The sequence below is a fragment of the Antechinus flavipes genome, chromosome 2 (assembly GCF_016432865.1).
Source record: "Antechinus flavipes isolate AdamAnt ecotype Samford, QLD, Australia chromosome 2, AdamAnt_v2, whole genome shotgun sequence".
NCBI lineage: Eukaryota > Metazoa > Chordata > Mammalia > Dasyuromorphia > Dasyuridae > Antechinus > Antechinus flavipes.
Genome location: NC_067399.1, coordinates 583,894,527 through 583,907,755, shown reverse-complemented (window position 1 = coordinate 583,907,755; position 13,229 = coordinate 583,894,527). Strand labels below are relative to the sequence as shown.

Below are 13,229 nucleotides of genomic sequence, written 5' to 3'. Positions count from 1 at the left end.
TACAAGAGACAGAAAGACTATTCAATAGGTGGCAGGCATCACAAGAAATAAAGACCAACTCTGATATTTCAGGAAAAAAAAGCATTGTGTTACCTTGAATTCTTTTTTTGGTTAGGTTAGGCTTTTGGTTAGAAATTAAGACCACTTCTGACTTTTTTAGGAAAAAGCATTTAATTATTTTTATTCCATACGGTAGCTTTTCAAAGACAAATATAGTTTCTCCTTGTGCTCTTATCATTAGGTACCAAAAAAAATCAACTCTTTCTCGTGGAATTTTTGGAAATGGAAGTCAGATGATGTTGAGGGGCATTCCCAAGGAATAAATAAGTTTACTATTGACCTATAACCAGCAATAGTAAAGAGAGAGAAAACAGCTTGGGATGGAAAAGTTAGCTGAATATACTATTCACTTGAGAGGAAATGCAGGAAAAGGACATAGACTGAGATTAGGGATCACCCAAATGTCACAAAATAATAGCTGGGGTGTTTTGGGATAGCAAATAACTAGAAACAATGTAGGTGCCTGTTGATTAGGGAATATATAAATTTTGATATGTGGAAATCACTGAATTGTATTGTATCTTAAGAAATGACAAATATGAAGAATTCAGTTTATATAGATTGATGTAGAAATAGGAAAACAAGTGCATGAAAGAAATAATAAAATTGGATGGTGTTTAACTATTTTTGGCTGAGGCAATTGGGGTTAAGTGACTTGCCCAGAGTCACACAGCTAGGAAGTATAAACTGTCTGAGGTCAGATTTGAACTCAGGTCCTCTTGACTGCACCATACCAACTAGCTACCCCAATGGTGTTTAATTTTAATAAGAAATGTTGGTCCTGGGAGAAAAGATAGGGTCCGTTTTGAACTACCATCCTTTTCCTTGAAGCAGAAGGGGAAGCTAGCTATGAAATGTTACATATACTATTGAGTATTTTCACTATATTAATTGGTTTGGCCTAATTGTTTTTTTTTTTTGTTACACTAATTGTGAAATGGTTTTATATTCAGAAAGGACTGATGATGTAAAAATCAGAGACAATAATAAAACTTTTTTTAAAAAAATGCACAGCCCAAGATATAACTTTGATGTACAAAAATACATTTATTTTCAACAATTTCAAAACCACTGCCTTTTTTACAGTAGAAATATTCAAATGGAACAATAAAACCAAGAACAGTATATATACATATACTGTATATATAGATATGACTCATGCATTTGTATTCCAGTGTTTAATACAAGTACTGCAATTGTCTGCCCCAATTAACCCTTGAAACAAAAAAGCAGAGTGCTTATAAACACTCCTGATCTTTTCAGAGAAATGTAGGGATGGATGTTCTATCTTGCTGTAATCAGCCAATGGCATTCTTTCAGATGCCTTACATTTTTTCATAAAGGGAAGAATGTGAAAAAAATACCCTAAAAAAGTCATTTGCCTTTTACCTCTTATGAGGACTATCCTATGAATGTATCATTTTTTAAAATTAATGTTTCCATCTTGCTCCCCTGAAAAAAATAATAGTGTTCAGAGTTTGGGCTAGAACAACCCAAGGGTAATGGAATTAGGATGGGCAAATATGTGAAGCAGAGAAAATGAGAATGGCTGCTAAGCTCAGGGCCTCCCCCCCAAAGACATGAATTATCTAAAGGGAACTAAAGCAGACACTTGACTTTAAGGAAGGTGCATACTCCCGACAATGAAATATCACAGCATTGCAGAGTTGACTAAGATCATCAGACCACTAGGTTGCTATTTGGCTTATTAAAAAATACATGGGTCAGGCCCATGCTACCAGTCTACTAACCATTCCCTTCTACCACTTAACTGAATCCAGCAAGGAGTCACTGAGAGTGTAGATGCCCAGAATATGTTCTTGAGCTAAGAGAACATACTTAATGTGCTCTCATGGGCAGAAGGAATTAGAGCAATAATTTCCTAATATAATTTATAATCAGGCTGATTTCCTATTAGGCAAGTACTGTTTTCTTAGCCTGATAAGGGGAGGGAAATCTTACACTTGTTGAGTGTATCCCAAAAGTCATGCTATTATACCATCTGGGGAACCCAGAGAGCTCTGTGTATTAGATGGCACTTCATTCTAATCTTTTTAACCATCTAAAATAATTCCACTTTTAACATACAGATTAGGAAACAGCGATGTTGTGGCCACAGAATTAAATGTGACAGACGACAGAATTCACACTTGCCAAACAGGATCCTGGTGGATTTGTCCATTTTAAGTGCATGTGTATGTATGTGTGAGTGTGGATGCACACCAAGTTTCTTCCTTTTTTCTTTTTCTTTTTTTACTAAACATTAAATTATTTCCCAGGAAATAAAAAGCTATTTACATTGTCATTATCTACAATATGCTGCCCTCTTCATCGTTGGTCTGTTCAGTGTTGACATGCACTAGGTAGGGCCACAGGGCCTGCTTCTGGGAGATACTTCCACTGGGGCCCTGCAGAAGCAGACTAGATCATGGGTTGGTGAGTTTGTGTGTATAAAGGAAAACAACAACTACAACAACAAAACAAGGTAGAGCCCAGGAGGACGTAGTAAGTCCCACTTTTGAGCCGCCACTGGCAGAAGATGGCCCAGAAGCAGCAAGGAGAGGAGAGCCTTCTACTGCGGCAGGAGCATACTTATTGATTCTTGAGACATTTTAATTGGTTAAGAAGGACTTTCTCCAATGTCCTCTGTTTGTAAAGGGGACTCCAGAATAGTAGAGGATTTTTAAAAAGTGATAGTTTTCTTCCCCCCCCCCATAATAAGAACAACAATAATCATCAAGAATAAAAAAAAAATCAGAAAGGTGATAGACCGTGGGGCTTCTTCTCCACATTAAACACTAGTGCAGTTGGGAATTTCCTTTGTGCTTCCACTGTTGGCAATGGTGGCAACCCCACCTGTAGGGCATAAGAGACAGAAATAGAGAGTCTCAGACAGGTGGTCAATGAGGATCAATAGTGTTTGGTTTAGAACTACAGACTTTAGAACAATGTGAACAAGGAGGCACTGGGAAAGCCTCCCCCACACAGTGCTGCCCTTCAGCCTAGCACAGCAGTTCCTCTCAAGATCTGTCCATGAAGTAATTTCACCAAATATTTTTTTTTTGGAATCTAAAACAAGACAGCTTTGTTCCTATCACTTGGGATCCCTCGGGAGTGACTCAGAAATCTGGTCTTGACTTTCCCAAGAAGGTGTTCTCACTCTTTCACAAGGCATTTAGAAACTATTATATAAAAGATGTTAGTTGCCATATTAATAGAAAAGGAATTCATCCTCCTTATACTTAAAAAAAGCAATTATCTTAGAATTAGCACAAAAAAAAACAAGGGCCATCTTGCTCCACCTTTCTGAACTCAATTTATATGATTATAGACTTATAAGATCAAAAGTCAAAGGCTAGAAGGGGCTTTTCATTTTTGCTTTTTAATTTTTCAGTTGAGGAAACAAGATGAAGAAGAATTAGTGATTTATTGTTTTGATCAAGTCATTTGGGTCATTTCCAATTCTTCATGATCCTATTTGCAGTTTTCTTGACAAAGATACTGGAGCTGTTTTCCAATTCCTTCTCCCAGCTCATTTTACAGATGTGGAAACTGAGGCAAATGAGTAAAATGACTTGCCCAGGGTCACACAGTTAATAAATATCTGAGGCTCTGTTTGAACTTAGAAGATGAGAGTCTTCAGCACCTCTATCTACTTTGTCACCTAGCTTTCCTAAGTGATTTGGCCAAAGTCAGTAAGAAACAGAGACATAATTTGAACCTGACTACTTATTCCAGAGCATTCTTGATTATTTTTTAAGATGATGCATAATTTGCTTTTTGTAAAGGCAGGTGCTTATGATGGGGTAACTTTCATTCAAAAATAATTATTAGCCCAGTGTATCCAATATATATCATCTTCTTTAAATAAAGTAAAATACAACCACGTCAAATAACATTTTGCAAATAAAAAAAAATTAGGGGTAATATCCATTATAAGAGCATAAGTTATTTGTATTAGTGTGAGGGCTCAGTCAAGGCTACTTAACTACTACTGCATTCCCAACCCCTTCCTTAAAGCTGGTAGATAGTGTAGTAAATATAGTGCTATTCCTGTACTCAAAAAGGTACCTAACTTCAAATCTGGCCTCATACACTTACTAAATGTGTAACCCTAGGCAAGTCACTTCATCCTGTTTCCTCACTTTCCTCATCTGTAAAATGAGCTGGAGAGGAAATGGCAAACCCCTCCAGTATCTTTGCCAAGAAAATCTCATGTAAGGTTACTGAGAGAGGGAGATGATCAAAATGACTAACAATAAACCTCTTCTCTTAGCAATTGTTCTTTTTATAGGGAGAATGAGTTTTTTTGGACTAACTAGCTCAAAGTTAACTATTTTTTTAGTGTTGCCAAACTTAGAAGCAGAAAGCCATTAAATCAGCTATAAAGATCTCTGCAGGCTGTATATTGACTTAGCTTTAAAGTGTAATGTTATATCTTGCTGTATTTTTACTTATTTTGTTAAATATTTCCCAATGACATTTTAATCTGGTTCTGGCAACAGTTGAGAATGTTGTAGGCCATAAACAGTCTTTGGGCCCTCTGCCATAGGCGATAACTTGGCTTAAGTTTGAAATGCTCCAAAAGGGAAGGATGTAGAGCACATTTACCTATGACTCGTGTGTCCAGTTCTTTGTCCAGCAGCTCCTCGGGCTCTGTAAAGTCACTGAGGGTGATTTTTGGAGCATTTTCACTTTGGCTCACCGACCCAATCATCTCCTGCTCCTTGTCATGTTGAACTTGGGCATAGATGTTTATCCAGGGAATTTTCCTGTGGTGATGTGAAAGATAGCAACAGTAAGGCAGGCCAAAGACATAGTAAGCAAAACACAAAATTCTTTTTCATTGGAGAAAAAGCTGAGATGGACAGAGGAGAGCTGTTAGAGTTGTAAAATTCAAAACTGGAAAAAGACCATGATTAGTTTTGAATGCAAATTCTTCATTTTGTAGATGATGGAAATGGATGGCCATCAAGATTACATGGGGATTTTGAAGCAAGTGGTGAATTTAAAAGCAGATCTTCTCATTCCAAGCTTACCATTCATTCCAGTACACTGTCAGGAGCATCCCAAATGGATTACCAAATAGACAAGCCTCTAAATTCCACTTCAGATCTCCAGTCTCCTACTCTCATGGTTTGTGATCTTTACATGTTAGTGGAAAAGTGGTGATAGAGATAATAGAATCACATTGGCTTCTTTAAAAAAAAAACAATTATTTATTTATTTGATGTCCTTTATTCAGTCATTTATTTATTTATTGGTTTTGCTTATTTATTATTTATTTAGTGTTTTTCCCCAGTTACATTCAAAAGATTTTTTACAACTGTTAAGATTTTTGAGCTCTAGTTCCTCTCCATTATCTCCATCCACACTTACAAAATCACATGTGAAGTTATGCAAAACATTTCCATAAAAGTCAAGTTGTGAAAGAAAATATAGGTCTCCCACCCAAATGAAAATAAAAATCACCAAAAAAATTAAGTTAAAAAGAAAGAGAGAGAGACAGAGAATGCGTCAACCTGCATTCAGACACAATCAGTTCCTTCTCTAGGTATGAATAGGATTTTTCATCAAAAATCCTTCAGAGTAGTCATGAGTGTTTTATATTACTGAGAATAGCAAAGTCATTTACATTTGGTCATCCCAGAACATTGCTATTACTTTGTATACAGCATATTTCACTTTGTTCATGGAGAATTTTCCAGTTTTTTTTTTTTAAAACCTGAAAGAATTCTGCTCATCATTTCCCAGAGAACAATAGTATTCCATCACAAACATATACCATAGTTTATTGAGCCATTCTCCAATTGATGGACATACCCTCAATTTCTAATTTTTTTTTGTCCTGAGAAAAGAGCTGCTATAAATATTTTTGTACATATAGGTCATTTCTCCTTTTTTACTGTTTTTTTTTAAACCAAATCACTTTTGGTATTCATGTCTAGTAGGGGTATTATTAGGTCAAAGGACATGAATGAATTTTCAGCCCTTTGGGCACAGATATCTTTTGATCATTATCAATTGGGGCATGACTTATTTTTTTTTATTAATTTGATCCAGATCCCTTTATATTTGAGAAATGAGGTCTTAGCAGAGAAACTTAATTTGAATTTTTTTAATAATTACTATTGCTAATTATATTTCTTCCCCTTCCCATTTTTTCTCTCTCTCTTTTTACCCTGTCACTCCTCAAAGGTGTTTTGCTATTGAGCCTTTTCTTCCTCTAATATGCCCTCTCTTTTATCTCCCTTTCCCCTTCTCAAATCCCATTCCCTTCCTATTTTCCTGCAGGGTAAGACCTCTATTGAGTATGTATTTTATTTCCTATTTGAGCCAATTCTGATGAAAGTAAGGTTCGCTCATCACCTCTTTATTCCCCCTCTTGCCCTCAACTGTAAATGTTTTTTTTTTTTCCTTGCCTCTTTTTTATGGCAGATAATTTGCACTATTCCACTTCTCCCTTTCACTTTCTCTCAGTACATTGATCCCTCACCCCTTAATTTCATAATTTAAAAAATTATTCTTTCACATTCAACTCACACTCATACCTCCCCCCTTCTCTCTCTACATATATATGTATATATATATATTCTTTCTGTTATAATAATGAGAATATTCTAATGAGTTATAAGTATCATCCTCCCATGTAGGAATATAAACATATAAACCTCATTAATTCCCTTATGAAATCACTTTCCAGATTATTTCCTTATGCTTCTCCAGAATCCTATATTTGAAAATCAAATTTTCCATTCAGCTCTATTTTCATTTCATCATGAATGCATGAAAATCCTCTGTTTCATTGAATGACCACCTTTTTCCTCTGAAGAAGTTTTCTGGGTAGGTGATTCTTGGTGAAAGCCTAGTTTCTTTGCTCTCAAGAATATCATATTCCAAGCCCTCTGGTCCTTTAATGTAGAAGCTGCTAAATCTGTGTTATTATGACTGTGGCTCCACTATACTTGAATTGTTTCTAGATGTTTGCAATATGTTCTCCTTGACCGGGGAGTTCTGGAATTTGGCTACAATATTCCTGGGAGTTTTTATTTGGGGATCTCTTACAAGAGACGATTAGTGGATTCTTTCCATTTCTATTTTACCCTCTGGTTCTAGAATACCAGGACAATTTTCCTTGATAATTTCTTGAAAGACAATGTCCAGGCTCTTTTTTTGATCATGCCATTCACGTAGACCAATAATTTTAAAATTATCTCTCTTGGATGTATTTTCTAGGTCAATTTTTTTTCAATGAGATAATTCACATTTTTTGGTTTTGCTTTATTGTATCTTGATTTCTCATAAAATCATTAGTTTCCATTCACTCAATTCTATTTATTTTTCTAGAAATTATTTTCCTTAGTGAGCTTTTGTACTTCCTTTCCCAATTGGCTAATTTTGTTCTTTAGGGCATTCTTCTCCTTATTAGTTTTTTATATTTCCTTTTGCACCTCTCAATTCTTTCCCTAATTTTTCCTCTATTTCTTTTACTTGATTTTCAAAGTCCCTTTTGAGCCCTTCCATTACCTGAGCTCAGTTCTTATTTTCCTTTGAGGCTTTGGCTGTAGAAGCTTTGACTTTGTTATCTTCTTAGTGCGTGTTTTGATCTTTGTCATCATAATAATTTTCAATGGTCAGAAACATTTTTTTTGTTTTCTGCTATTTTCCTAGCCTATTCCTCTGCTTTTAATTCTTTGTTAAAGTAGTGCTCTATTTCCAGGGTGGAGGATGCATTATCCCAAGTTTCAGGGTTTTTGTGCAGCTGTTTCCAGAAATCCTTCCAGAAATCTGATCACAATCATTCTTTTCTGCCCTGTAGCTGTTAAGTGTGTCCCAGCCTCACTGTGACTGTAAGATCTAGTGTGCTGGCCAGGACTGGGGCTATGCTGGGACTGCACACCACATTCCCACCCTGTTGCCACAGACTCTCTCTGCTAACCTTCAGAGTCTTCCCTCGTATCCTGGGACTGAGATCCAGAAGCCTCCAGCACTGCTACTGATGCAGAGGTTCCAACCAGCTAATTCTGGGGTCTGGCTGGAGCTGGGCCTGGGTCTGCCCTGGGATTGTGGGCTAAGCTCCTACCCTGGGTTCCACAGGCCTTTTCTGCTAAGCTGCTAAATTGCCTTTGGCTGAAAAACGTTCTACTCCATTTTTTGGGTGTTGTGATGCCCTAAAATTAGTTTGGAGATATTATTTAAAGAAATTTGGAGCAGTTTGATGGAGAAGTTGGTCAAATTCCAGCATTTACTCAGCCATTTTCATCACACTGACTTTTTATGAAGGAATCAAACACAACTGGATCACAGCAAAAAGGGAGAGCAGAGACCTATCTTAGGTCCTACCCCCCCAGGACCTCCTGTATTTTACAGAAAAGCAAATTGTGGCCCAGAGAAGGGAAGTGTCTTGCCCAATATCTCATTTTTTGTTAGTGTTAGAGCCCATTCTAGACCCTCCCCAGTCCTTTGACTTCCAAAGCAAAAGTAAATTCCCCCAAAATAAGTAGAGTTCCGTTGTGCAGAAAAACATAAGTTAAGATGGAAACTAAGTCCTGTATGGTGCAATGAAAAACTCAACTTTATGAGTTCAGATTTTAACTCAGATACTTGCTAGTTATGTGCCGCCAAGCAAGCCACTTAATACTGTTTGTCTCAGTTTTCTCACCTGTAAAATGAACTGGAGGAGAAAATGGCAAACCACTCCAGGATCCTTGCCAAGAAAACCCCAAATAGGGACAACAAGAGTCAAATGTGATTGAAATAACAACTTTGCCTTCCCTCAAAGCCAAATCCACAGTTTTACACTAAACTTTTACTGAAATTATCTCAAGAAACAACTGAATAAAAATGTTTAAATGAACCAAATACTCTCTACCATATCTGATCATGTGAATCAATGCAACAATGGGAAAGATTTAAACAGATTTTTCTCTGGTCATTTCCCAGGTTATCCAATGATACATTGAAGGCAAAAAAATTCTACTTTCATATCTGCATAATAACATAGCTTAGATGGAGTGCTTCAGCATTTTATTTTCAATTCCTTCAATGGTCTTGGGACATTGTAAGAAAAAAATTAGTTCATTTTACAGAAAGATTAGAAGACTTGCCTTAGGCCCACCAACTATTGAATGGCACTTGGGCCTCCTGAGCCAGGGTCTGATGCTCTTTCCAGCTTTTTCAGCTAACAAACATTATCTTTGTTTGTGTCTCACACACAATGTGCCTAGAGACCTTCAGAGACAGCATTAAATAATAAAATAGGTACAATTACAATGGCAAGGCCATGCCGGCAAAGCCACAAAGTACTTTAACAACTTCAAACATTTCCTCAAGAAATTGGATATCTTAGTATGATGAGAACAGTTTGAGAAATGCTTGTGCCTTTGTTTTATATTAATATTTTATATTACTTTGTTTTATATTGTAATTATATTTAATTGCATATAACTATGTTTTATATAATTTTTATTATATATTTATTTTATATTATGTATTTAAATTGTATTTTTATTACAGCGGCATTATTGGATGTTATTCACATCCACACACCAAATAGGGGATGGCAGTCTCACGGTTACTTAAAGTGTAGTTAGGGCTGGCAATGTGACTCAGACCTTCTCCTCCTGCTGGTCAGCCCTTGGGGGCAATGACTGGGGAGCTGTGAAGAGAAAGGTTGGAGTTTGAAAGCAGAGCCAAGCCAATGATCTAGAAAGTTCAATTTCCCCAGAAGAAACAGAAGCAAAGTCTGTGTCCAGGAGCCAGGCACTCACAGCCTGCGATTCTTTGTGCCTAATGGAACTGAAAGATTTACAGATGCAGCTGACCTGGCAGAGAGGAAATAAAGAAGCCGTGCATCAGTGGGAAGGAGGCCTGAAGCTCTGGCTAGGAGCCTGGGGAGCAACTCCAAAATTTTTTGATATTCAAGAAAGAGTGTACGGGATGCCGGTTACTTTTTTAAAAGTCGGGGTTTATTGATTGACACTGTAGTTCTCATGTAGCTCCATAGTGAACTGTGGATTGTCTGGACCCTCCAAAGGGACAGAATTGCTCCTGATGTGGTATGGGGAGCAGGAGAATTTATTGTACAGTGCTATCTCAATGAATGGTGCTCATTTTAAGGAAGTCAATGGGGTTCGAAGTAAAACCAAGAAAGAAAGGAAGGGGAGGAAAAAAGCAAAAAGGGATCTCTATAAATCACAGGATTCAATAATTGTGTTTGACATAAGCAAGGTACTTCCAAGCACTACTTCACTATCCTAGAACTAAACAGTCTTCAATATTCTTATTTTTTTCCCCTAAGCTCTACTTCCTGTATCAGTAAACCACTCATTCTTCCTTTTCCCAGTTCTTTCCCTTTTCTCCAATCAAATCAAAGAAAGTGATAATTTTTCATTATATGTTCAAGTGATTTGTCTAATAAGTTGAAAATCAGCTGGGCATTTGAAGCTTTTTTACATTCACTATGGAAAGAAAAATTTGGTCCTTAGTTAAAAGTATTTTAGGCTTCAGCCCATAGGTAGCCAGATCCGTGGGAAGGAGAAATAGATAAGATGAAAGTATTATAGGACTTGAGACTACAGAGGGAAGTCAAGGGGGGATTCCAGGTGAAGGTTGGAATCCCTTTGTTCCTGTATCCCCTAGTTTCCTGCATTCAACCTAGATGGAACTTGCTCTGTCCCCTTACAGTCTCTCAAGAACATTTTAAATTGCCTGGTGACATTATTATTTAATGATTTTTCATTCTGTAGCCTCCTTCCCCGTCTCCACCTCTATCCCTATACCTTAGATGTCATCCATATGCTGTCTATTTTATTTCTGCCTCTGGTTATAAAGTTTCTGCCAAAGAGGCTCATCAGTGGAATATATCCTTTTTGCTAATAGAGGAACTACAATTGAGAACTAATGGAATAGAACTATTGATTACAATTTCATGTCCTGAATTATTCTTTTATGATTCAACTCCCATTGCTTTCGGATTTTTTTTTTCCTGAACACATGCAGAGTTGTGTTATTTTTCCTCTAAGTTTTTAAAAGGAAATTGATTAGGAAAAACTGAGAGATGGAAGGTGAGTAATTTTAGTATATGAATGTTAACTAAATTATTGCCAGTTAAATTTGTGAGGGGAGATTTTTTTGTTCTTTTAAAAAATCATTTACAGCATAAAAAGCTATTTCTGTGATCATTCAAGTATCAGAACGGTAGGAACTAGGGGCCATCCTGAGGAGTAAGATATGTGGTTGCAGAGGTAAACTTGAAGATCAAAGAGAAATAAAAAGAAATGATACTTGTTAGCTTATTTCCTTTTGCTTCTTTATGACTTTATTTGGAACAAAGAAACTACTCTGCCCACATAATCATCATACATCCAGCCACCATTTATCCATCCATCTATCCACTCATTCATCCATTTTCTACTTATCTATCCACTTATTCATTTTTCTACTCATTTAGTCCTTCATTCCTTCTTTCAATAAATAATTATCTATTAAATACCTATTGTGTGCAAGAATAAATAAGATAGCAAATCCTAACCTCAAGGAATTTATAAATAAAGTTAGAAAAACACAAGTTAATTGAAGAACACAGAAAAACAGATATAGGGAAACTCCAGCTGTGAATGTCATCTACTCTAATGCCCTTTGGGTAGTCTGGGAGGGGAGGTAGAGTCTAGGTACAAGGAAGACAACAACTCGCTCTCCTTGTCCAATTCCCAAGGTAAAACTGAAAGTGGTTAGCACTTACCTTTTAAACTTATAGATCAAGAAGACAGCCAAGCCCACAAAGACTACAGACAAAAGCATCAACATTGCTGAGCTGCTGTGCCCTGTGCTGGAGTCCACAAGTGGAGCTGAAAGGAATAAAAAATACTAGGAAGTTCTCTATATATGTTCTTCTCTGGGGAGGGGAAGGGAAATTGGGAGAAATATTAGCTCTGTCCTGAGAAAAGAGGCAAGCCAGTTGCTTTGCTTATCTGTTGTTTCTCATTGCCTCACCTGCTGTTTTGCAAAGGCAATTCATACACACAAGCTGCATTTTGTTTTGAGCTCATGGCCTCCATCAGGGAGAAAGCCATGGACCACTGTTTCTCAGATAAAAGATCACGACAGACTCTGCTTGAGTAAACTTACTATTCTTTAGGTAATCTATACCCAGCTGAGGAAAGCAGGAGGAAGGCTGGAATGTTCTCTGTCTGCTCAAAGTACTTTGGGACAACTATTGTGTGCAGTTACTTAAGGCATTCAAGGTGAAATAATAATGAATTATTTCATTCTGTTTCTCTACTGAATCCTCAGAAGCCCAACTGGCCTGATGCTCTGAAAAGCTTCCACATTTGGGATATAGAGAAACACTCCATTCACTGGAAAGATTTAAGGATAAACTTCAAGACCTGACCATTCTGGGCTGGGGACAGACAGATAGCACAGGAGGGACTTGGGCATCTACATTCTCCATTCCTTTTTACAATGATTGAGCTTCACCCCACCTTCTTAACCAACTTTTATAGAATATATTGAATGGGAAGACACTTTAAATATCAACTCACCAAATGGTGTCAATTTCCTTACAAGGAAATGGAAGCCTAGAAAGCAGTATTTTTTTTTTAATCCAAAGATACACAGCAATCTGTTTATTTAACTTATGATACAGTATTTTCTCCCTATCATGTTATTTTCCCATATGGTTAAGGATTTCTATTGGGTCACTAAAAACAAAAGAACTTGTAAAAAGCATATTTTTTATAGAAACTAAGAAGAAAGGCTTTCATTTCCTTTTCATTCTAAAGATCAAAAATTACAGCCCCTAAAACCACCTCCTCTCCTCTGTGGGCACTCACCTAATGTCAACTGAGTGACATAGACAATGACTTGGACCCCTGGCTTGAGCTCAAACTGGATCAAGTTCTGATTTAGAGCATTAAACAGAAGTTCTGCAATCTGCAAAATGAAAATAAAAAGAGGTAGATAGAATGGTGAGGACTGAGGAGAAAGAAAGTCAAAGATTTGTATCCCCATATTTTATAGATCAAAATTAACAGACAATACATAATAAATTAACATCAGAACTTGAACTCAGGTGTCATCTCCTCATTTAGTGCCTTTTAGTCCACAAGGCTGATGGCCTTCTGCCACCTGGTTTGTATTACCTTATTGATATATATATAGATATA

General features: G+C 36.8%; 1 protein-coding gene across 1 annotated transcript in view; it reads right to left on the bottom strand.

Annotated features, from left to right (window-relative positions):
* Positions 1 to 1,087: 1,087 nt before the first annotated feature.
* Positions 1,088 to 13,229, bottom strand: part of SORCS3 (sortilin related VPS10 domain containing receptor 3) — a 687,244-nt gene continuing 675,102 nt past the window's right edge. The window contains exons 24-27 of the mRNA XM_051981368.1: positions 12,897 to 12,996; positions 11,804 to 11,909; positions 4,672 to 4,832; positions 1,088 to 2,916 (exon numbers count right to left, since the gene is read on the bottom strand). Of these exons, the coding sequence (XP_051837328.1) occupies positions 2,852 to 2,916; positions 4,672 to 4,832; positions 11,804 to 11,909; positions 12,897 to 12,996 (432 nt within the window). The 3' untranslated portion in view covers positions 1,088 to 2,851. The remainder of the gene's footprint in view (positions 2,917 to 4,671; positions 4,833 to 11,803; positions 11,910 to 12,896; positions 12,997 to 13,229) is intronic.